At 41.1% G+C, this 26,873-nt stretch overlaps 1 protein-coding gene across 4 annotated transcripts in view; it reads right to left on the bottom strand.

Moving 5' to 3' along the window:
* The window catches only part of RASA3 (RAS p21 protein activator 3), a 211,123-nt gene that overhangs the window by 87,813 nt on the left and 96,437 nt on the right, over positions 1–26,873 (bottom strand). For 3 of the 4 annotated variants that reach the window (XM_048492563.1, XM_048492562.1, XM_048492564.1), the window contains one exon: positions 18,445–18,562. In XM_048492563.1, the coding sequence (XP_048348520.1) occupies positions 18,445–18,562 (118 nt within the window). Of the gene's footprint in view, positions 1–18,444; positions 18,563–26,873 lie in introns of those variants that run through there. The other variant, XM_048492565.1, reaches the window with a different exon arrangement.

Genomic DNA, 26,873 nt, shown 5'->3' with positions numbered 1-26,873 from the left:
TTTAAAACGAAGCAGCTATTGTTAACAATGATAAAAATTATTAGTTGTGTGTGTATCCCTTCTAGAACATACTCTGCAATCCTAAACAGAGTCACATCTTTCTAAATCCATCCAAGCTCCTTAGGATGGTACTGAAAGCATTATTTCTTACATTTCTTTCTCTTATTAAAAAAGCAATAATTAAAGCCTTGCATCTTTCCCAAAGAAAGCAGATATTTCAGTCCATCATAGGAATCGTCACAAATCACAGCTTTATTTGTAAGGATATTCTGGTAGAAAACAAGATCAGTGGTGTGTGTCAACACACACACAAACTGGATCAGACTGACTGGAGCTTAAACTGCCTTCCTTGAATTCTCCTAATTGAAAAAGGAGAATGATTATAAACTCCAAGCAAACAAACAAACAAACCTTTCTCTTACTATCCAATTATAATGTTAAAGAATTTGCAATGGAAGACAGCAAATAGCTCTTCATGTTCTGCTGTGAGTGTATTGTAACACTATTTTGTCCAAGACCTCTAACGCTACCAACCGACCTAGATAACTAAATCATGACTCAATAACTGACACAAGAGTTCTTAACATTTATATTTAAACCAAACTGATTCATATCAATAGGTAAAGGTGTGCCTTTTCTGCCAATCTTTTTTTCACCTTTTGTAAAAAATCACCTTATTTATTCTCCTATAGGAAACAAAACATGAGACACAAGACTCATAAGATTAAGGGTTATAGGGAACTTCACTCATATTGTTCTGGCAGCTGAAATACTATTTGTGAAATGAAATATAAAAGAATTGTACATGCAGAGGTGGGATCCAGCAGGTTCTCACAGGTTCCCAAGAGTAGGTTACTAATTATTTGTGTGTGCTGAGAGGGGGTTACTAATTGGTGATTTTGCCACGTGATTTTTGCCTTAGTTATGCCTCTCCTCTCAGCAGTAGCGCGCAGAACTTGAAGCAGTCTAGAAGGTGCACCGGCGTGCGTGGCAGCCTGCGGCTGAGTGCATTCATTTCCCGCCCAAGGACTGGCACAGCGGCTGCGTCCTTGCCACAGCCCCGCCCAAGAATGCCCCGCCCCCGGAATGCCCAGCCCCATTGGCGCTACACCACAGTTTGAATCCCATCACCATGGGAACCTGTTACTAAAATGTTTGGATCCCACCACTGTGTACCTGTGTTTATATACTGGAGATACTACCTTGTATTTCATGTGCATGAAATATGCTTTGCTTTCATTTTGTATGAATACGATTAAATAATCAAATCAGTACTGTCAACAGTAACACCTTTTCTTCCCAGCCTAGCCTTTTATATCCCCCAAAAATATTCTGTTGCTTAATATAAAGCCTGATCAGTAATAAAAATATAAGAGTCACCGAAATACTCAGGCTTGGATCCAAAGAACAGCAAGAATTATTCCCATGGTAGGAAGAAAAGGGATTTTCATCACAACCTTTCCGCAGCCCCTCCTGCTACATCCCACGCATTTACAATGGATGCCTCAAATGCTAACAGCAGTTCTACAACAGTACAATGGGAACACACAATCAGCAATGACATATTTCATAATACGTTGTATTTGTGAAACTGGGGAAATGTTCAATTTTAGCAGAATGCACAATGGCAGGCTAGACTGTTCTCAGAAAGAAAGTAGGGTCAGTCCTAGTTAGTACTGGGATAGGACACCACAAAAGATGTTAAGGCAGGAAATAGCAAGTCATCTCTTTTCAACTCTTAACTTGGAACCCCTGTGGGGTCACCATCAGTCGGCTTCAACTTGATGGTGCTTTCCAGTACCACCACTGGATGAATGATGTGAAACCTGCCTGAAGGGAGAGGGCACATGTATGTCACAGTGTATGAGCAACTCTATCGGTGTTCTACTTGTATTTGTGTAAATAAAGCAAAACACTACAAAAATGTTGTAAATCTCCCATGCTGTCTTTTCCCAAAGGAACCAACGCAGGTGAAGGCTGTCCCTGAAACTTCCTGCTGCTTGGAGAAGTGAGGAAAACAATGTGAAACAATACATTCCTTGTAACCAGGTAAGAGCCCTGATCTCATCAGACCTCAGAAGCTAAGCAAGGTCGACCCTGGCAAGTATATGGAGACTTCCAAGGAATACCAGGTCCTAATGTAGAGGCAGGCAATGGCAAGCATTGCCATTGAACGTCTCTCACCAGGTCAGATGTGACCTGATGGTAAAAAACAAAATTAAAAAATAGCAAAAAAAAAAAAACCAAGGCAAAGGCCACTATTGTAGATCAGAAGAGAATTATTTTCTCCCTTCAAGTTGTCAAAAGTAGGCAATGCCAAACCACCTCTGAACATCTCTTGCCTTGAAAACCCCACCAGGGCTCACCAGGCTAAATGTGACTTGACGACAAAAACAAAAGAAAACTCCAACAACAACCAAGGCAAGGCTAGTATTGTAGATCATAAAATAATCCTTTTCTCCTTTCAAACTGTCAAAATGTGTCACATATCAAGGTGTGCAGGGGACAACCATTTTAATGGACTTTTATAGCTGGTTTATTTGCAAGGCAGCCATTAAGTTCCAAATTTTAGGAGCAAACACACACACACTCAGCTCATATGGATGGGAAAAATTATCAGCACGTGAAGAAACAAAGTGTTTCTTCTTAAACTGCAAAGCCTTGCTGCAGTAGAGCACTGAGATTAGGCAGTTGAGTGTTGTGAGGTCACTCTAACCAAGCCAATGATGCCTGAGGGTACAGAGCTCATTTTATACATTGAGGGGGGAAATGCTTTCTAAGCAACTGTTGGCAGCATTCTGCATGTTTAACTGAAAGAAAATAAAGAAAGATTCAGAAGTTTGGGGCCAAATGGAAGACTGACAAGATTCTTAAGAACAAAAATATTGTTAACGAGCTGACCTATTTGTCCTTTCAGACTGAAATAAGCACGGCTTGAACTTTCAAACTGCCATTGAAGTCCTGTACAGCAAAATAGACCTCTTTGTTACTATTTCTAGCTAAAGAGAGGAAGGAACAAACAAATAAAATGCAGATTTCCAGAGTCACATAGCATACACATATAGGGTGTTTTTCACACATCCTGAATAATACCATTTCAATCCACTTCCAATGCATTTTAACACTTGTTTGCAAGTGGATTTTTGCCATTTTACACGGTACAATTCAGCTGCAAAGTGCATTGAAAGAACATTATTCAGAATGTCTAAAGATGCAGAAATTAAGTCCTTAAAATATGATTTCAAGATTGTTTAGAGATACAAATTTAAGTTGTGGCCTGCATCATTATTCTTAAACCATAATTTACTGACAGGTACATCATGATTAGCCTCTAGGACTAGAACCTGAGAAACCCAGCTTCAAATCCCCACTCAGCCATGGAAGCTTGCCAGTTGACCTTGGGTCAGTCACACAGTCTTAGGCTTAACCCTGGCAAGCATTTGGATGGGAAACCTCCAAGGAACACCACAGCTGAGCTGTGGAAGCAGGCAACGCAAACCACTTCCCGATGTCGCTTCCCTTGAAAACCCCACAGAGTCACTTACCTTGACAGCACTTCACACACATACATGTACAACAGAGACCTGACCTGGATAACTCAAGCTAGCCCAATTTTGTCAGATCTGGAAGCTAAATTACATCAATCTTGGTCAGTATTTGGAAAAGAACCACTAAGGATTATCGGTGTTGCTATATGGAGGCAGGCAATGGCAAATCGCTCTAAAAGTCTCTTGCCTTGAAAATCTCACAGGGACACAAGTCAGCTGCGATATGATGGCTTTTGGGGAGGCCGGCCACAGATTGCCTGCCCCCCTCTGATGCCCTACCGTGTTATTATGCCATCTCCAGCACTGCTGGCATTATAGTTACATCTACGGCAGTGCGCCCCCACCCCCCATAGCCTTGAGACCGGACGCCACCGATATGTAAAATATTTTAGCTAGATCTTATGATGCTGCCTTGCAATCTTAAGGATTTTAATATTATAGTTGTTATTTATAATTGTTATTTATAATTTATTGTTTTATTGGCCTATGTGGCCCTTGTACACCGCTCAGTGCCCTTTGGGGGTGAGCGGTTTATCAAATGTAACAAATAACAACAACAAACAAACAAAACTAAACAACAACCCACCCACCCACCCTGATCTAGCAGCCCTAACAACTCAGACTGGCCTGATGTCCTTAGATCTCAGAAGCTAAACAGTGTCGATACTTGGGATCAGAGATTACTAAGGAAGGCAGAGGGCTGCTATGCAGAGGAAAGCAAAGGCCAAACATATTTGCTCATTTCTTGCTTGAAAACCCCATGAGGTGGAATTGCACATGGTTGCCATGAGTCGGCTGTGACTTGATAGCACATGCACGAACATGGAAGTTCTGTCAGTTCAAGACTTGGGAGCTAGCCCCATACAAAAATTAGCACTAGAGCTGAACACATTTTAAATCCAGGCTAGAAGGACTGAATGTGCAGCTGCATAGTGCTCTTTGACTGTGTCTGCTTTCCCAACAATTGCTTTTACTATCTATTTACAGAAGGGAGAAAAAGTTGACAGATGCAACACAGATGGAATAGAACTGTCCTCCCTTTGTGCAAATGCACATACACAGACCCCACCCCTTGGCTACAGTTTCCAAGTGTCTCCCAATTCACATGATGAGCCATTAGGATTTCCAGAATCCTGTCCAGTGAGTTCAAGGCAAAGGTAGATGAACTCAGAGGCTGTATATTCAACAGGTGCTAGTCAAATACCCTGGTTCTTGGTGCCTATCATATAATACTAAACAAGTTTGTTTACTCATTGTCTCCTGATCTACAAACCAATTTCTTGTTCAAGGTTTACTGCTCCCCCCCCCCCTCCTCAATTATGGGATATTTTTCTCCCAGCCACGTAAAATCTACTTTAGAAAAAGGTGATCAACAAGCTTGATGAAGGTATTAATTAGGTGTGATGACTGAAAATTATAATATATATGTGACTGTGAAGAGTCTCATACATTAACTGTGAATTTTTCAGAGTTCATTTTCTTATTCTGAAAGATGGTAAGTTTTAGAAATCAAGGACAAAGTCTACAAACCATTCCTGCAGAAGTCTAGGAAATTATTCTAGAATAAACTATTTGTGCTATCTTGGGACAAGTCAAACACTTACCATTTAATAATGTTTAGAATTCATCTGCAAAATGTTGTCTCGCACCTTTCAGACTACAATTATCTGCTCATCTAAGAAAATGTGAGACACTGCATCTCATTCTCAATACTGAGAAATTACGAATGCACAGTTGATTATCATTCTACTTTGGAATGAAGTGGGGGGAAATGTACAGTGACTAATAAGACAGTATTCCAAACCAAATCTCTTACATATGGATTTTAAATGTCTTTAAAAACAAAGCAATTAAAATGCCACAAAGGATATATTTTACATCCTCTGACTTATCTACAATGTTTGGAAATGCCTGATTCATATTTTTTGGATGAACTTCAGACAAGAGTTCACAGGACAGTATGAACAGCATGAAAAAAACATGAGAGACAAATAAATATGACTGTAGAGTTCAATGTGTTGTAGAAGGCTTTCGTGGACAGAATCATCTGGCTGTTGCGACCATGGTCTGGTAGTTTTTGCTCCTAACATTTTGCCTGCATCAATGGCTGGTACAGATGCGAGTCACAGATTCAGGCAAAATATTACCGGGGGGGGGGGGGGGGCTACAAGATGATGGCCAAACAGCCAGGAATATCCACAAAAACCAATCTATAGAGTTCCTTGTACAATTCCTTGTATTTGTACAGCTTCCATTCACACACCATGTCCCAATCCAGCTATTACTCATCATGCAGGAAAACTGGCAAATCCACATGATACAGATTCCCACATGCATCAAAAGTCATCTCCAGTTAGTTCAACAGAGCTCAGATCAAAAGGAAGAGACCCAGGAGACATTAAAACACACACCGATGATATGGGGTTCTATGTTGAAATGCTGGGGTGCTTTGAAAACAAAGAACTAAACACACACACACATATATAGAATGCTGAGATAAAGGAATTGGTTCCACCCCAGTCTATGCACAGATGCAGGGACTTCTGCTCATGAAGCATGCATTTCTTACCTCCTGTTGCAGCTCAAAATGTCCCCTAAAATCCTGTTCTATGAGGAGAGGGATTACTCAGGAATAGATTTCCAAGGGGAATTTGGGACTGATATAGGGAGGACGGAGCTGTCTATGGACAGAAGCCCTTGTGCCCACAGAAATGCAGCACTGCATCTGACCGTTTATTTAATGCTACACAGCATTTTAAAGACTAATAATTTTCATCTTCACACTTGCCACCTGACAAACCTTTTGTTCCCATCTGTATACAGTGGAACCTCGGTTTTCGCCGATAATTCATCCGGCGACACTTGTCAAAAACCAAAACCAGTGAAAACCGAAGCAACACCATATGCGCATGCGCTACACAAACGGCGTAGCAAATTTACTCAAAAAGCATAAATTTACACAAACGGAGTAGCCGAAAACTGAGGCAAAAAAACAGCCAGGGGCGACCGGCGAAAACCAAAATGGGCGAAAACCAAAGGCAGTGATTAAGGAGGTTCCACTGTATATCTTGCTTTTTTATTGTGAGTCTGAACTTTGTTGATTTTTAAGTGATATACAGCTTCTACTACCTTTTTAATACTTTAAAACATTAAATCAATAGTACTCTGTGAGAAGATCTCCGATTTTAGAAGGTCCAGAAGCATACATTAAGCAATCACATAAACAGTATCTCAACACAACATATGAATAGGTAATTCAAGTGCTGCATCAAACCATTATTTAATTAAGCTAACTGTGGTTTAGTGTGATCCTCCAAATGCAGATAAAGATATCTCCAGTAAAGGTATCTTTATCTCCAGTAGAGATAGCTAATTGGGGAACATATAACTAAATTTATTTTACACAGTCCACTATAATTTCAAATGCAAATGCAGACATTCTGTCTTAACCCTAACATATTGATCATGGCTGCTACTGCCACAGTGCAGGCCAGCATACCAGCTGGGTCTCTGCCAGGGGAGGCAAAGGAAGAGAGAAGATCATAATGGTAACATTTGTTAAAACCAAATCCCGAACTGAATACCTGTCCTCAAACCATTCTGGTTTCACAAAACTAACTACTGTTAAAATAAAACATAGTTTCGTGTTAATTCTAAACTGAGAACAAAACAAAAGACTGACATTTCAGACACCCTTGACAGAAAGAAACACACAAAACATATTGACAAAGGAGAATTCCACCCAGCACTAGCTGGCAGAGTTCACAGCTTTTACTGATAATCTGCCAGCTTTCTCTTAGTTTTACAGTTTTGATGGAAAAGAAAGAGGGGCAAAGGAAACATACATATTTCTATGCCTACATATTTATAGTGCAATCTTATTCTCATGGAATGGAATGCCTTCCCCCGCTTGCCCCCCCGGAATAACTTTCCATGCCTTAAAATGGAAAGTTATTCCATTTTAACCTCACTGATTTCAATACATTTAGATTGCAGTAATTTGGTATAGGATTATACTGGCCCATTATACATGGAACACTTACGTTGGGCTTCTTAGCTCCACAGTGGAACTGTAGTAGAGTTTCCTTAGGTTTCTCTGTTTACATGCAAGGAGACAGCCCACATCCTGCAGTGCAGTTTCTCTGCTGAACTCTGGCCCATTATGCATGGAATGCTTACCTCAGAACTCTTCTGTGTGTGGTGGGCTTGCAGAAGGCTCTCCTTGCATTCATCTGCTTACATGCAAGGAAGAACTCCCCTGTGGGCAAGCAGTTTTTCTGCAGAGAACTCTCCTGGCCTGGTTTTCTTACTCTGCCAATCAACTTATTCTTAAAGGCACAGATCTCATTATACTCAGTAGTCAAGATTGCTGGCTCAGTCTTTAAATGGCACATTTATCAATATTATTGTTCCAAAAGAAATCCCCCCAATGAAAGAGCAAAGCAATTCCACTGCTAAAGAAGAGGACCATGCTTTCGAGCCAAAATTCTCTCCCCCCCCCCCCCCACTCCTTGCTGCTGCTGCTATGGGAGCACAGAGAGGCTTGTAATTCCTAAGCACACTCTGTTGATATCTCAATATATCAACAGAATGCAGAGGTTGGTGTGTTTTGGCTAAGCCTGTGTGAGTGAGCTTCTTTTCTTTCACCTGAAAGAGCCGGAAACATAGAAGGGGAGCAAGGAAGAAGGCATGGATGGAAGTGGGAGGGAGTGGGAAGGCTGGCTGCGGGCAGAAGGAAGAAATCCAGGGCAAAGCTGTGCTCACTGTCAAATCTGCCCTCTCTGGCAGCAATGCAAAATTAAAATTGTGCTAGAAGTAGTCTTGTTTGCCACAGAGGGAATGAAAAGTGAAAGCAGGGCTTAAAGGAATGAATCCATACAAAAGTCTTGCTGTGATGGACATCTGCTCCCCACCACACAGCAAACAAGTAGTGCATAATCGGCCTCTGCTAGGCCTCTAGTTCTCCCAGTTCTCTTAACTCTGCCCATCAAAAGCCATAAAGGCACAAATCTCATCACACCTGGGAAACTCAACACAAGAGCTGATATTCTCTCCCCCATCCACTCACTCTCTCTCTCTCACTGCCACTGCTGCAAAAGAAGAGAAGACAGTTTTGTTTTAAAACAATCTTTTCTTAAATAAAGTTTTAAAAGCCCTCCCAATCATCAAGGATGGTGGAAACAGAGTGAAGGAGATGGGGTAAAGCCAAAAAGATACCCCGCTTTTACTGTTCCTTGCAAAAGCCCTCTCTGATGTTATTATATCAACCTCTCAATATGAGCACTTAGAGAAGCAGAAAGTTACTGCCAGCATGGGGGGCGGGGGGCAAGGGGGAAAAGCATGGAAAGCAGCACAAGGGTGTGGGAAGGCTGGCTGTGGAAGGAGGGAAGATTTCCGAGGAAAAGTGGTGCTCACTGGTGAATCTGCCTGTTCTGGCAATGAAGAAAATTAAAAGTTATGCTAAAAGTGGTCTCATTTCCATGGAGAGAATAGAAAGTGAAAGCGTGGCTCCAGCAAACAGGTCCATAAAAGAAATCGTTCTGTGATGGACATTCACCCCCATTACGCAGCATGTACATTGCATATAATCGGCTACTGTTAATTAGCGATTTCTGCCATTACAGTTGAGCTTTGAACATTGAATAGAAAAAATTCTGTCCATTCCACCTCTGTGTGTTTATGAGTGCACAAGAATAAATAAACATTTCAAGTTTCACCTGATATACCGTCAAAATAGTAAAAAAATTCATCCGGGCCCCTTGCACGTTTGCTAAGCACAGGGGTAGGGAACCTGCGGCTCTCCAGATGTTCAGGAACTACAATTCCCATCAGCCCCTACCAGCATGGCCAATTGGCCATGCTGACAGAGGCTGATGGGAATTGTAGTTCCTGAACATCTGGAGAGCCGCAGGTTCCCTACCCCTGGCTAAGCAGAAGCCAATCCCATCTATGGCCAAAAATATCTTTAACTTCTGCTGACTGAAAAAAAAACCCTACTCTTTTAAAAAACTTTGATATATTTGCTTTCTAATAATTCTACCAAAACTTATAATGAAACCCTGTTGGAATGGACAGATAATGGGTGTATATTTTTGTGAGAAAGGAATTAAGTTGTTCAAAATACCAAATGCTGGTATTTTGCAAAGGCATGTAACTTTCAGCACTATTATGTTCATTCCCACCCACATATTCAACCTTGTTTTGAATTCTGTATCTCTCTCCCATTCCTACTAGAGAAAGACTATAGGATAGTTGTGGTGAACCTATGGCACTCCAGATGTTCATGGACTACAATTCCCAATTGGCCATGCTGGCAGGGGCTGATGGGAATTATAGTCCATGAACATCTGGAGTGCCATAGGTTTGCAACCACAGCTATAGGAGAAACAGATAGTGATGCAGGGTTGGAACAATCTCAGGTGCTAGGGCTCATTAAGACACCTCCTCTCTTAAGCACTCTTTCAGCTCTGCATAGAGCTGGCTCCTAAATATTTGATATTAGCTCCCAGGTACTGCAAGTATTTCGAACCTTGTTGTGACACACCTTAATGAGCAATTTGCCCCTCAGCATTAGAATCTGGTCCAAAGCCAATCAGAGCCAATGAATGAAGTGAAAGGCAAAAACCACAGCTCCAGCCTTATCCAATATTCCACAACACCTTTTTCCTCCAGAAGACTGTCCAGTGACACTTAAAGAACACCCGCCTGAAAAACCAGTTTCCAAATAAAAATACTACTATTTTTAGGGGTGCCTATGTTATCAGTGACTATGTATCAATTCCCATGACTAGTGGTTCAGTCCTTAACATTAAAACCATGTGCAAAATACATAAAGGCAAAACTAGATAACACTGGGGTGCTTTCTAGCTGAAGTCCCAATTTGTAAATAAAACCTGATTTTGCAAAATATCATAGGTAACTAGCACATCTAACCTGTAAGAGGCACAAGTATTTCAACATTTATAGATGCACGTATACAAACAATCATTAATCTTCTGTACATGCAGTGCACATCTTTTATAGCCCAAATCCTTAACCATGCTTACTTGATAGTGCTTCCAGTTACAGTCACACTATTAGAGGCTGGACTGTAAAAACACAGTTCAGTCACAAGCAGCCCCTTGTGATGACCTTTTTGGGTTACTTAAGGATCATCTTCTCTACATTCAGTGACAAGCGTAATTGAAACAGAGGTTCCGCACAGCATTTAATATAAGGCCATATTCCCCATAAAAAGTTATCACTACAGACAAGATCTTACTGCCTATTGATCTGAAAATGAATATCCTTCTTCAAAATCCTGCTTCTACTAGCAATTTTTCTTTGTTCCTTCATTTTACAGCATAATTAGTCTTCCCTGATGTTTCCCAATTCACTTAAATGCTCCTGAAATAAATGCTTAATTATCAGTTTTTATACTCTTTAGGGAAAAGAGGCTTGTGCCAATTTTTTACTTTGTTAACATGCCAAAGTCGCTGTTCATTCGTGTGTATTTTTTGTTTATTATCATAATGGTGCAATTATGAAATAATACATATATTTTTAAAGATCAGTAGCTTTGGTTGAATATAAAGCCAAGTTCCTGAAAGGAACAAGAGCTGATAATTAATTGATTCATCAATGCCTGCTGTGGGAGAAAGAACAGGAAGTAATTAAACTGGAAGGACAAGGAAGAAATGACAGTATTGCTGAGAAGCCTTTAACCGTCCCCGTGGGGCAGCTTGGCACTGAAACTGCACTTTAACTAACAAAAAAAAATTAGATCTGAAAAATGTCAAATGTGAAAATGCTACAATAAAATGAGTCAAAATCCAGTCCATTGAGCTTACTGGGTGATCTTACTGTTTTTGCCTAATCTATGTAAATTCAGGGTACTAAATTATAATTACTAGATTTTTGCATTGTATACAAAAGTGCCTTTCAAATACAGAGTGCAAAGTACTGCTGCATTCCTCACACTAGTGTGCTACAAAAAAAATGAAATGACACCCAAAGACACAATCTCACAACGTGCACACCTCTTGCCGCAAGTGGAAGTGTGTGGGCTGCTATAGAACTTTTTGCTATCGTGCAGTCAAGGACAAGCTCTCGCATACACACCAGCAGTTCATAGTTATTTGGGTTTAATACAGTTCTTGATTACTGTCTTATTATTACTGTATAACAAGTAAAAATGAAGAACTTCCTACACAGTATGCTCAGGATTGCAACCTCTGTGCACCAGCAGGTAGATAGGGAAAGAGTAGAGGAACAACATTACCAGATATACTAGTTTGCTGAGAATATGTACCTGGAAGTTTGGGCATGCCACAAGGGGAAGGGCAAGAACAAAACATTTGTTCTGCAATATGAGTTCAGGACCCTCTCCCCTCACCCAAGATACAGTCCGCTGGCTTGTGCATAGTCTTTTGGATGTTGTTATTGTTGTAAACCATTAGGGGAAGAGCACTTGTAGGGACAAATGTGAGGTATGAATTACTAATTAAGCCTCTGTGGGTTCTATTAAGACATCATGAACAAACTGTGATGAGTACAAAGATGTTTAATAGTTGGGCACATGAAGTGAAGTCCCTAGGGCTGTCAACTCCAAAGCAACTGATCTCTGAAGCCTGGAGGTCAGCTGCAGTTCTAGGAAAACTCCAGACCTCACCTGACATCTCTAGCAGTCACCCTTCCCTCATGCTGAAACCCTGATTGAACAGCACTGAACGGGTGTACAGAAACATTTAATGGAACATGTAATAGGATTTGGGCGCTTCAGGTATTGGTTCTGGCTCAGTGAGGAATGCCTTTGCAATCAACCTCACTGAAGTGTAACATTAAGAAAATTATCAGAGGGCCTGAAGTTCTCAAAGGAATCCAAAAACGGATACTAATCCTGCCATTTCTCAAGGCTGGAACATGTTTTGCTTTACAGTCATATCCCATACCATCTTTTGAAGCTAATATCTGGTTAGAGTTCTGCACTGGAACAGGGATTTATGCTCACAACTAACTTACACCGATAGCTATGAAGAGAGAACACAAAATTTCATTTTGCACAGCCGGAACTGTGGAAGTTCTCAGTTTACTAGTCTAGGGTTTTTTTGTATTATTGCTTTAGACTGTTCTTTTTAAAAATATATATTTTATTTTTGCATTTTAAAATATGATGATACTTTACAAATAATGTCTTGCAAAGCATAACAAAACAAAATTATTTAACATAGTTGTCTTCGCTAAAGTTTCCACATTATCCAATCTTGATATCATTATTCTTAATCATATTATTACTTATTGTCCTCAGTAGTATCATATCTTCATCTAGATTATCGAGAATTTCATTTAACGTACAACTAAAATAATTTCGTAATTACAAGTTTGTCTTTAGCTTATACAAAAAAAGATGAAAGAAAAAGGAAAGAAAAAACGGGAGAAAGAAGAGAGAAAAGAAAAAAGAGAAAAGAGTGAAGAAGAGAATAAAGAAAGAAAAAGGTATAGATCAGCCATTCTCAACCAGGGTTCCGTGGTACCCTGGGGTGCCGTTAGCATGTCCCAGGGGTACCACGGCAACACTACCGCCCTCCCTCATTTTTGTGGTGTCTCCCACCGGTGCCAACAAGGACATGGAGCTGGCCCATGGGGCAGGGCCTGCCGCAAGGTCAGCAGCCACCACCACCCCAGTGCTTCCCTTCACCCTGGGAGGGGAAGGTGGGGATGTGGCAAGCAGGAGCAACGGGAGGGGAAGGTGGGGGTGGCAGCAGGGGTACCATGAGATATGAAGAGTGAGGTCAAGGGTACCCTGACCTCAAAAAGGTTGGGAAACACTGGTATAGATAGTAATCCAAACGACTTCCCCCCATCCTCCTGTACATTAATTCTTATATAATGTTGCTTTAAAGTTTAGACTGTTCTTATGTTGTTCTTACTCTTTTTATATACTATCACTAGAAAGGGGACTTCCAATATAATCCAAAATAGGAGGGAGGGGCACAGACTCCTTAATACTACCCGAAGAAAATGTAACAACAGGAAGAGAATAACAGGTAGACAGAATCCAGAAACACAGAGCTATAAGGGGAAGGCAAATAAAAAAAATGATTTAAATCATTAGTTAGCAAGACTTGATTTAAATCATGGTTTTCTACTTAAAGATTCATTCCTTGTAGTATAATCTTACTATTTACAAGCAAATGAAGGTTTCAGTTTTAGAATAACTTCAAATTAGTTTTACAGTTACATCAAAAATTACTTACGTTATGCTATTAGAACTACACAGACAGATAATTATGAAATTATTGCAAGGTGACCTATTTTCAGTTTCATTTGGGCCACCAGGCCTTGCATTTCCATGTTGAAGTGTTTGCAATGTGCATTAATCCCTTACCATATGTAGAGGAATTTCATTATAATATTCCTAAACTGAGTCTCTTTTATGGCCTGCTGCCTTTATAGATTTTCTCCTCTAAGAAGAAAATATTATGATAAACCTCAGGCTACACCACTGGCGTAGCACCAACGGGGGGCACGACTCCCCGGGAGCACTGCGTCAGGGGTATGGCCGGCCATGGCAATGACGTTCCAAGGACGTTCCGGGGCGGGGATGGGTGGCATGGCGGCAGAGGCGCAGTTCCCCCTCGCTACACACACACAAAGATCCAAAGACCTGTGGAGTATTCACAGCTTAAAAGGTTCACTTTCATTTTTTACTGTTTGCCCCTCCCTGCTCATACTCAGCTCCTTTTGAGGATCTATTCCACTCCAAGCAATCTTCTGTTCATTGAACTTCTGGAAACTTCGCGTTTAAGAGGTAAGGGATTGATTCTGAGTATGTAGATTTGTAAATGAAAAATGGGATTAAGGTCATTTTCTCAATTCTGTATGTTTATTTTATAACATTTTCATTGTGAAGAAGAAGTAAGTTATCTCCACAGACACAAATTCACAGTTCTAAGAACTGCCAAATCAGGCATCTGCATCACAATATATTTTATATACATAGAACAATTGCCCAAAATAATCTTACAGAAACCTGTGGAAGAGCATGGCATTGTGAATGGATTAATGGAATTCATTTACCCAAAAATTTAAACATTGCACAAATATAAACATTGCCTCATGCTACATAATTAAAAGCTAATCCTGATTTTATGACAAATAACCTTCGGAGTGCAATGCATCTTAAATTTAAAAAAACTATCTACACTATCTTTAGGTAGATTTTTTGCAAAAAGTTTTTATTTAAAAATGATTTAAATTTTAAAAAATTGATTTAAATAAAAAACTGATTTTTAATTTTTTTAAAAAAATTATTTTTATTCACTCTGCAAAAAACCTCCAGGATTCCTGCACAAAACACACCTGATAGCTGCAACATGAGCAAGGGATGTAATCTTGTCTCATTTGGGAGCAAAGAATTTGAGATCAAGCAAAAGTTTTGTAGAAAAGGCAGCCTTTTCATTATTTATATTACATTATTGCATCAACTTTCATTGAGCATTATCAATCAGAATGACCCAGTGATCAAGCCAATTTCTTGGAAGCTTCCTCTTACTGTACTTCGCAGAGATCTTTCACTTCAGCACCCAGTGAGTCTACACATAGCCAAATGTGTGCATTTTAGTCCTGAAGTCAGCTGAGCACAACTATCCTTAAATCAACTCACCTGTTACTATAAGCAAAAATAGGCAACTTGAATAATGCTTTCCTTCTCATAAGAACAAACCTGCTGGATCAGACCAGAGTCCATCAAGTCCAGCACTCTGCTACTCGCAGTGGCCCACCTTTTGGGAGATCACATTACAGGATGTGAAAGCAATGGCTTTCTGCTGCTGCTGCTCCCAAGCACCTGGTCTGCTAAGGCATTTGCAATCTCAGATCAAGGAGGATCAAGATTGGTAGCCAAAAATTGACTTCTCCTACATAAATCTATCCAAGCCCCTTTTAAAGCTATCCAGGTTAGTGGTCATCACCACCTCCTGTGGCAACATATTCCAAACAACAATCACGCGTTGTGTGAAGAAATGTTTCCTTTTATTAGTCCTAATTCTTCCCCCCAGCATTTTCAATATATGCACCCTGGTTTTAGTATTATGAGAAAGAGAAAAATTCTCTCTGTCAACATTTTCTACCCCATGCATAATTTTACAGACTTCAATCATATCCCCCCTCAGATGTCTCCTCTCCAAACTAAAGAGTCCCAAGAGTCCCTCTCCTCATAAGGAAGATGCTCCAATCCTTCAATCATCCTCATTGCCTTTCTCAGTCAAGGCTGGGTGGCAGAATTAAAATGTTTACCTCTTAGAAAACAAGACAGTCAAAAGTTGTGTTTATCTTTTTTCATTCCAGCTCAAATTCTGACTTGGGAATCAGAGACAGACAGAAAAAGGGCAAGTGAGATCCCATGAAACTCAATGGAGAGAGTTCAACTACAAACGTTCCCTCTCTACTGCCTATGCTCACCTGCCCCTCTCCCCCATTCCCTTTTTCTTCACAAGAAGTGGCTCAGGATAGAATGCACACAGAGAAGAAATGCAGGTTGCAAAATGTTCCCATAATGGCACAAGGGTTTGTAAATAAAATCAATTACAAATTAGACCCAGGGAGATGGAGGTGAGGAATAGTGAGGAATCCAAAAAAGATAACAGAGAGGAAGTCCTCAGTGTGTATGAAATATTGAAGGTGGACTGCTGAACAGAGATCAGCAAGATCTCCAACAGCACTTTCCTGAGAAACAGCAGACAGGTTGGTGAGAATTGCTATCTCTTCTACATGAAAATTTCGGCAAAGGCTCAGTCCAAGTACAAACATCCTCTCTCTACTGCCTCTGCTCATGTGCCCCAATTCCCTTTCTCTTCACAGAGGATGTGCAGGAGGATAGACCTGGTCACCAAGTAAGTAGGAAAAGATATTCTGCAGAGACAGATAGGATGCTAAGAGAAAGGAAGCATGCATTGTCCACACCTTGGAGCTAAGCCGTGCTTTGTCCACATAAACCATCTGTCCACCATTTGATTGCACAGGAGTTTCAATGCACCACTTCAGTTTTATAGGAATGCCTAAAATAGTATTTCTGTTCTTGCCTCTTGCCTCAAAGGACTTATTCTCTCAGTAGGAAAGGGTTATTGGATTAGTGACGTCAATGAAGACAATAAACCCTCCTCAGAGAGATTTTAATGATCTTCAAATTGTAGAAATGCTCTCCATACAGCTTCTATAGTCTGCACACAGCAGAGAGATTCAAGTGGCAATTAAAAACACATCGGACACGTGTATTTGCAAGTATTCATTAGAACACTAGCAAGTGACTGTGCTCAGGGTCACAACCTCTTACCTCAGTCCAGAGCATCTTTACTTGGAAGTAAATCTCATTCATTTCAACGGGATTTATTTCCAAGTACCACATGTGTAATGCTTCAAGGCCAGTATGGCAATATCACTGCTTATCTCTGTAAATTAAAGAAAGCTGTGACACAAAGATTAAATCACGGCAGAGCTAAAATTGAAAGGGTTTATAGTAAATACCCTATATATATATAAATGAAAGGAGAAAAGAACCAATTAAATGTTAGTTCTCAACCTCTTTGCACTTTGACATTGGAACCGGATACTGGCCTCAGGCATAGGTGAGAATGTCCACTCCACATGACCTCCCTGGTCCATCCTGAGACTCTGGAGTTCTGAAGAGCCACCCACTTTCTTCATTGATCCAAAGCAGTAACTCCCCACTCTAGCAAAGCATCTGAAGTGCAGGTTCCAAGCGGGAAAAAACCCACTGTTGTGTTTTGCCTGCTGGAAAGTAAGTCTGATGCCTTGTTCAGGCAGAGGGATGTTCTGAAGATGACGATTTTAGATAGCAAGAAACAATGTTTTCTTTTTTGCCTTCTGTATTCTGCTCTTTTTATCCTTTTATGGATTTCTCTGTGTGCTTAGTTGAGGATTCAAGGTAAAATAAAGCTGTATAAGTTTCACTTTGATTTTCAGCAACTTGCTGGATCATTTTTCTCTTGTCTGCAGCCATTTTAAGTTATTCTACTATACCAACCAGAAGAAAGGGACAGGTGTTCTACTTATTTACACAACCACACAGACTCACATTCAGGCAGATACAGTATGAGCTTGCCTGTAACAATCTGCTAAATAAAGTTTAGGATTTGCCCTAGCTGGTGGCAGAAGAAAACTATCAAAGGTGCATCTGTAGATCCCAAAACACTAGACATGAGCAGAAAGCGCAGCTGAAGCCAGAAAAATGCAGGAACCTGTTACACGGCATGTAGCACCTAGCACATCCATTAGAATAACCCTCTGCATTTACAGGAATATAAGACTTCTGATGAAGTAGCTAGCTTTCATTCCCAGTAAGGATAAGGATATGAGGCTCCAGGGGAGACCTAGGGATCATCCAGAATTACATCTTATCTCCAGACTACAGAAATCGGTTCTCCTGCAACTTTGGAGGGTGGACTCTATGACACTGTACCCCACTGAGGTCCTTGTCCTTCCCAGGCTCCATCCCCAATTCTCCAGGGATTTCCCAGCCCAGATCTGGCAATGTGACCACCATCCCCTGCAAGTGGCCCAGGTGCACTAGCCACCCTAGTGAGGAGGACAGGAACGGGGAAGGAAGTACGCTAGGCCAAGATTTATTCTTACCCCATTGTGTATAGTGAGAGGTATAGAAAAAGAATCTACATAGGTTCAAAGAACTACCATATCTACAGGCCTTCTGTCAAGGAATCAACGTGTGTTCTCAAGAAAAGAATGTCTATAGCTGGAGGAAAGAGATATAACAGGAAGCCAAGTTTAGAGGAAAACCTGCTGGAATATTTACCTCTTGAAGCTTAAGTAAGAATACAGAAGAAAACCGCTAGAAAGAAAAAAAAGAAGGGTTCCCTGTGATTCAAGAAATGTTAGTTACCATAGTGATTTCTCCACAATTTTGGTCCTGAAAACCTCTTCCTGGTCCAGGTTTACAGTACAGTAGCAATCCCTCATCTTGTTTGGCCCTGGATAGGTAGGAAGGTTTTTGGCTTCTCCTAAAGACAAAAAGTAGAAGTCAAAATTAGAAAAGCAGTAAGTCAAACTTAATTCACAAACAAATTTTGGAATTATTAACCATTTTAACTCTTTGCAACAAGCTAGTTTCTGCATTCAGTACAACTGAAACTTCCACATTGTCTTTAATCCATTCAAAGATGCTGTAGCATGGCTTGCAGCTGAGTCTTAGAAAAGGGGCAATTTCTGTGCCATATGAAGTTGGAAAATAAAAACTTTTGCAACCTAGACTGCTGGTTTTCCAGCTAAATAATCTATATCCAACAGAACTCCCAAGCTCTTAAATGATTGGATTCCTGTGGGGCTGTCCTTCAAGACAATCTGAAAGTTAGAGGTGGTGCAGCATGTGGCAGTAAGGTTGTTAGCTGGTACATCCGGCCAGGTGCACATCACATCAGTCCTTAAGGTACTGCACTAGCTCCTAATCTGCTCCCAATACAAGGTGTTAACACTGACATACAAAGCCCTAAATGGCTTGGGCCCTGCCTACCTGAAGTGTCTGTGCCCAAGCACGGAGATCACTGAGGAAGGACTGAATTTCTCTGCTTCTAAAATAGTGTATAGGGCACAATACTAAGTGAGCCGCAAAGTACATCCCCATCCAATGGAATCTTTGGGAAAAAATGCTTCATTAAAAATATTATGTACATTGTCATGAATGTCTTCCGTTCTTTTTTTTTCTCTCTAACCCTGTTCAGCCCAAGTTTTCTTTTGGCTTAAACTGATCTACCTCTGCATCAAAATCTATTCAGCTGTGATTGAAACTGCAGCCATTTAAAATGATTATGCTTAAAATTACTGAATTTCTTTTAACCAGGATTATCTGTGTTCTTCATTTTTAGATATTAAATAGAGCAAAAATCCATTGTGTGTGCGGGTGTGTGTGTACGCATGCTAACTATTAAAAGACAGGCGGTATTAGATTTCTAAACCAGGTCATGTGTAGCCATCTGTGTACTGATTCAACAGCCCCAACCCTAGATTTTCAACTGACATGTTCTTAATGTGAGACCTGCCTGCCAGAATCATGCTATGAAGCAGATTAAATTCTGGGACTAAGAAAGATGCAGTTTCCACATGGGAAATAGACCTTTCATTGCCTTCATATTCCCTGGGCTCGCTGATGAATTCATTGAATAGTTAGTTACTCCCCATCTATCAGTTATCAACATTCTTATTTTTCACTTAAGAGAGATTTTGCTTGTTGGCTATCTCTTTGCCTTCCTGATTATTATCCAGCATCAGACCTTCTGGGTGTGCCCAGGCTTAAATTGAACTGCAGATAGGTTTTCCAAGTCCCTCCTGGACACCATCGGGGGTGGGGGGGAGAGCTGGATTACCAGCTTCAGATTGACATTTCAGGGCGGAGTCTGGGGAGAACAGGGACCTCAGTGGGGTACAATGCCATAGAGTTCAAACTCCAGAGCAGCCATTTTCTCCAAGGGAACTGATCTCTGTAGTCTGGAGATGAGCTGTAGTTCTAGGAGACTGCCAGGTCCACTTGGAGGTTGACATCCCAAGCTATAGCTCATCACATGGCATGCTGGGAGAAAATGGATCCTGGGGCAACACCTGCTCCTGCACCCCCATGCCCCACTTATGACAGCCAGCTGCTCCTTCAGTCAGAAGGCAGTGGTCCCAGACAGCCTGGTGGGGCCAGGCCAGGTGGGGTGGGCCAAGGGGCACCCAGTGGGCCCACAGCAGGCTCCCAGTACAGCTGCTCCTTCAGGCTTACTGCGGGAGTGGTATGGGGGCAATTTTGCACCCCACAGGTGGTGCCCTGGGACATGTGACCACCCATGTCCCTCTGGTAGATACGTCACTGCCATGTGACCTAATACCTTTGAATGTATGAAGAACACTATGTCCTTGTAGCTGTTTACATGTGCCAATGACACGGCCAGCTAGGCCTGATCTGAGTTCTGCAGGAACTGTCCGCCTAGAATCAATCAAAGAGGCATCTGTAATGTATCAACCAGTCCATAGGGTTGCCAGCTTTGGTTTGGGAATTCCTGGAGATTTGTGGGGAGGAGCCTGGAGAGGTTGAGATTTAGGGAGAGGAGGGTTCTCAACAGGATATAATACCATAAAGCAGCCATATTCAAATAGAGCATAGAGGACTCCCCAAAGCAGACATTTTCTTCAGGGAATCTGACCTGTGTTGTCTGCAGATCAGCTGGAATTCTGGGAGATCTCCAGGCTCTGCCTGGAGGTTGGCAATCCTAGCCAATGTAAAGTAAGTGTTCCAGCCTTGGTGCAGTGCATCTGATAGCTGTATTCAGTAGTTTAATGGCTATTAGTATTATATCAGCAATGCAAGATGAGGATTGGAATCAAAGCCACTAATCTTACAGATGAGTGCATGGAGGGGGATTGCAATACTTCATAACAAATGTAATACCTCTTAACGGCTCAAACCTACATCCTTAAGAAGTTCTTGTTTTGCAGTGAAGCCTTCAGAATTCAAGATAATCATAATAGTTGAAGTAGAAACAGTTTGTGATTTTGATATTCTCATTGCATAAGTATCCTGTTCTCAGACGTTACTGAAAAGAGTGTTTCATCTCTCAAGATGACATGGTACTTCCTTTCTTACTTACTGGTTTCTTAGAAAGTGCTCTTTTTCAGAATTATTCTGGTTTCAGGCTTCAGCACGATAATTTCTGTATAATATTGCTAACATTAATCTACAGTGACACTTATGGATTTGGCTAATTTAAATATTTTGGAAGAACACAATCTTCAGTCAAACTAAAAAGCGGGAGTTTAAATGAGCGTCATTTATTAGAGATATTTGCTGTTGCTTTTTTCACCTGCTTTAGTTTGGAAGGTATGATTTCCCTCAGAAGAGTCTGCCTCTGTTCGTATTTGAAAACAAATTATGGTTTATCTTTATGAAAATGTTTCTTAGAAGTTCTTAACGTTTTGAGCTCTCTTTCTCTCTCTCCCTGTGGGCATCTCAATCAGTGAAGACTTCCACATTCCCAGAAAAAAAAAACAGGCAAACTTGGAATCCTCATTTGTAGGCAGGAGATCAAGCCACATGGCACCTTCAAACACCGACTTACATAAGAAGGGAGGAGAAAAGGGTAGGAGGAACATGAAAGCATGGACAATTTGAAGGCTGAATATGTCTGAATGTAGCCATATTCTCAAAATGATTAATCATTTCTGATGACATTTTGTTCATACTATAATTACAATGTAGTCCTTCCTGCTGGAATGTCTTAAGTCTTGATGTCTGTAAGCAAATTCTGGGCATAGAAATCTTAAGAACATAAGAACAAGCCAGCTGGATCAGACCAGAGTCCATCTAGTCCACCTCTCTGCTACTCGCAGTCGCCCACCCAGGTGCCTTTGGGAGCTCACATGCAGGAGGTGAAAGCAATGGCCTTCTGCGGCTGTTGCTCCCGATCACCTGGTCTGTTAAGGCATTTGCAATCTCAGATCAAAGAGGATCAAGATTGGTAGCCATAAATCGACTTCTCCTCCATAAATCTGTCCAAGCCCCTTAGTGGCTATCACCACCTCCTGTGGCAGCATATTCCAAACACCAATCACACGTTGCATGAAGAAGTGTTTCCTTTTATTAGTCCTAATTCTTCCCCCCAGCATTTTCAATGAATGCCCCCTGGTTCTAGTATTGTGAGAAAGAGAGAAAAATTTCTCTCTGTCAACATTTTCTACCCCATGCATAATTTTATAGACTTCAATCATATCCCCCCTCAGCTGTCTCCTCTCCAAACTAAAGAGTCTCCAAAACGCATTCGCAGCCCCCTCCTCATAGGGAGAGGTGCTCCAGTCCCTCAATCATCCTTTGTTGCCCTTCTCTGCACCTCTTTCTTCTTTTCTATCTCCTCAATATCCTTTTTTTGAGATCACGCTGCACCAAGAACTGGACACAGTAACTCCAAGGCTGCTTGGTCGCATCCACTAAGCTTTTATATAAGGGCATGACAATCTTTGCAGTTTTATTATCAATTCCTTTCCTAATTATCCCCAGCATAGAGTTTGCCTTTTTCACAGCTGCCATGCATTGAGTTGACATTCCCATGGAACTATCAACTAAGATGCCCAAAACCCTTTCCTGGTCTGTGACTGATAGCACTGACCCTTGTAGCTTGTATGTGAAGTTTAGATTTTTTGCCCCTATGTGCATCACTTTGCATTTTGCTACATTGAACTGCATTTGCCATTTCTGAGCCCACTCTCACCTAATTTATCAAGGTCCGCTTGGAGCTCTTCGCAATCCTTTGTGGTTCTCACCACCCTACATAATTTGGTATCATCTGCAAACTTGGCCACCACACTACCCACCCCTAATTCCAGGTCATTTATGAATAGGTTAAAGAGCACTGGTCCCAAAACGGATCCTTGGGGGACACCACTCCCTGCATCTCTCCATTGTGAGAACTTCCCATTTACATCCACTCTTTGCTTCCTGTTTCTCAACCAGTTTTTAATCCATAGGAGGACTTCCCCTCTTATTCCTTGATTGCTGAGTTTTCTCAATAGTCTCTGGTGAGGAACTTTGTCAAAAGCCTTTTGGAAATCCAAGTAGACAATGTCCACTGGTTCCGCCTTATCCACATAATCTTACTACTAATAAATACTATATTATTTGTGAGTTCTTCCCCTTAACATCCATGTTAAACACAAGAGTCTCTTCATTAACCAAAATCTCTTCAGTCCTATTTGTATAGAGAAATAAACAGGGGTATATGCACAAATAACTTGTTTACAAAGTTGGCTGTTTCCCTATTGCACAGTTAATAACATCAAAATAACTGAGACAAACCATCTAATTGATACTATATTGAACATCTGTGATTACAGAGACGGCAAAATGTGACAGAGGAGGGGTTTCATTTGGTTAAAATGGGTTAAAGTACAAAAGAGGTGATGCTAACTATTAAAAAGTAGGCAATTTTAAAGACGGTTCTGGAGCAACTTATGTTGTGAGAAGCTACAGGGAACTTAATTTTTTTTAAGGGAACCTAATTTGAGATCCTTTGTTGGAGGCCTATTGAGTTGAACTGAATTAGAATTTTGGAAGAGCAGCTGCACTGAAACTTTATGGTGGGAAAACCTACATGCCAAAACCCATAGGATATGTAGAATAAAACAGGATTCTGTTGGTGGCTAACAAAGACAGTCTTTGAAATAGCATATAAGACTTCTCTTTTATTCTGATGCCACATGTTAACACAGCAACCCATCTGGAATTATCAACATGAGGAACGGAATTTGATCCTGGCAGTAGTAGTCACATTAGGTCCACTATCCTGTTAGTTCCAATAAAGCAGTATCCAGATAGCAGTTGAAATGAAATGATTAAAATCTAAATTGTAGTTGCATCTGTAGGCTTTCCCAGCCAACCTATAAAAGGTAAAAGCATTCTTGGATGCATGCAATATCACTATTTATTATTTATTATATTTATACCCTGCTTCACACTGGAGTCTCTAGGTGGTTTACAAAAATTGGAAAAAAATTAAACTACAATAAAAACATCATGAATAAAATATAACAATTAAAACAGCAATAAAATTACATTAAAATAATCCCACCCCCACCCCGCAGACCAGAAGTTGTAGAGGGGGTTTCCAGGGAGGGGGTTTCCAAGTGCCTCGGCAAAGAGGAAGGTCTTCCCCATGTGCACCTACCCATTAAGGGAAGGTGCATGTTGAATCTTTGAGGGGAGGCTATTTCTCCACCTGGGGGCAATTAAGGAAAAAGCCCTTCCACGTGCCCATTGCTTTCGCCATGTGGATGAGATGCTTGCAGACAATGTGGAGGTCCTCCACTGGAGGTGCAGAGGGAGATTTTTTCCAGGGTGTCCTCTGGTGTCAGATCTGATTGTGAAGAGGAATAAAAAGAATTATCCCTAGGAAAATTATCTAGGTCAGACTTAAAGGAAGATCTTCAATCAGAATATGACTATAATGGTCTCAGTTCCAAGAGGCTCAGTCCCAAGAGACTGTGGAGGGTGTGAATGAGTCTCTGAAGGCAGGGCAGAGAATTAAGCAGTATAGTTTGAGGTCAACAGCTTTGATTCCAGAGACCTGTCAAACCTGCAGTGATTGCTGGACCTAGAACACCTCACTGACCTTGATCGGTTCCAACAGATCTCTCTCGGGGAAGTCATGCAATGGTACTTGTGGGACAGTGTCCACAATTGGCATGGTGATATTTCTGATGAGTGTCGGTCCCAATGCCTCTTACTCAGATCTGGGGAGTAACAGTAGTCTTTCAGAATTGAACATATCTGGAAGAGTCTTCTGACACCAACCAAGTAGGGGAGTGATGACATACCTCCAATGACATGGATGCTGGAGATATGGGAAGTATCAGAATGACGTAGGAAGTTGCAACCAAGGCTCACCTGCATGGGATGTCCTAGGTCAGGCTGGACACTCTGGTATTGATCGTAGTGACTTGCCCCTTGGTGGGGAGGAGGAGGAAGAACGATGACAGTGTCATCTGACATCTGCAGATACTCTCTTGATTACACAGATTGGGGTTGCTGCACATCAGATTGGGTCAGTGGTGCTGAAGTTTGTTTCATGCAAAAGACCAAGGAGCTTCTAGATGAAGATCTGCTGCAACTAAGCTGCGAGATCTGAGACCCACGTTCTCCCAGAGCTGGGGAGGAGTGACAGTTGGAACTATGCGATGGTACTGGGAAGATTCTTCAGTTCCAAGCAGCCCATGGCAATGGAGTGTCCTGAATCAGCAGCTGCTGAGGCAACGCTGAGCACCACGGTTCCATGGCACCCAGACAGATTTGTCTACTCATCAGGCTCCTTCCCCTCAGTTCCGATGGTCACAGAGGCCAGGACAGTGAGCGGCAACAGGGTGCCTTTAAATCCAGAGGTTCTCGTCTTCTTCTGATGCTTACCAACCTGCTTCTTCTTTTTGCCTTTTTTTGTCAGAGGTTCAGAAATGGCCCTAGCGAGAGACAGCAGGGCAGAGGCTGAGGTGCCAGCCAGCATTGAGAGGGTAGAAGGGAATGATTTGTCAGTTCTCTCCAGTGGACAAAGAGCCCCGTCATAAAGAGCTACCTTCAGGCAGGAGGCCCTACATTTTCAAGCCATTGGAGCGAGGGACAGGCAGGCCTTACAAGCAGATGGATGTGGATCTCACCCAAAATCAGGATACGGTCCCTGTGCAAGTCTGTTTTCGCCATCTTCATGCTACTCGTAGCACACTTTTTGAAGAGTGTAATGTTCTTCTTCAGTTCAGCCATTGTAGAAGTCCAACAACCCAGTGACACCATAGCTACAATCAAGTGATCTAAACTCCATGGTGCCAAAAGAAGAACTGAGGAATGTACTCCTCCCCCTTCCTTTTAACATGCTACCTTTAGGCAGAAAAGTTCCCACCGGAAGGAAGGAAGGTGGAGAGAGTGTTCTTAAAGTGACAGAACAGAAATAAGCTTTCTAGTTTCCAAAGGCAGGCCTCTGCATTCGCAGTCTCAATGTGGGACCACACAGAAGCTTCTCAAAGATAAACTGTAATTACCATTTCCCCCCTTTTTAAAAAGAAAATTTGACTGCAAAGAAGTTGCTCATTATTTTTTCCCTTTTACTTCCTTTATTACTGTAATTTTGCGATTACAACGCTACCATCATAAAAAAACAGTAAAAATTAATTCAACTATAACTTTGACTGCAAAGGAAAAGCAGAATTTAAAATCCCCTTCTCCCAGCAACAAGAAATTATAATTAAGAATTATTTTAGGCCACCATAAGTGAAAAGAAGTAACTAATTAAGCAGAGAACAAAGCATTAAAAAGGAGCAAAACTTAAAAGGAGTAGATGAACTTATACTGAATGGAACTTGTGTCCAAACACATAGTAAGAATTTGTCTGCAGACATGGGCATAGTCATTTTTTTACAGAAACTATTAAATGCCATGCATGCAAAGCCACAACTTTAATTTGACTTGCAATAGATTGCAGAAAATTAATTCTCCAAATAGTATTGAAGCCAGTATCATATTTCTAAAAAGTGCAGGGTGGGAATGTTTCTGTTGCTTTCATTTGTGCATCTCTGCTGAAGATTTCCACGTGCTCAACAAACCATCCAGTTCAGACCTAATGAGCAAGTTAAAGGAGCTGATCCCTCCTACTTTTAATCTTATTGTTTTTTTTCTTCAGAACTCCATAAACTTTAAAAAGTTCCCTTGTTCTTTCAATTTTACCAACAAGCTAGGCCCATAAATGCCAACCAAAACTCCTCTTTCACAGCTTGTACACCATTTTAGCATTTACACTGTTCTTAATATTG

Source organism: Sphaerodactylus townsendi, linkage group LG04 (assembly GCF_021028975.2).
Source record: "Sphaerodactylus townsendi isolate TG3544 linkage group LG04, MPM_Stown_v2.3, whole genome shotgun sequence".
Lineage (NCBI taxonomy): Eukaryota > Metazoa > Chordata > Lepidosauria > Squamata > Sphaerodactylidae > Sphaerodactylus > Sphaerodactylus townsendi.
Note: the sequence above shows the minus strand (reverse complement) of the source record. Positions and strands in the feature narration are given on the sequence as shown.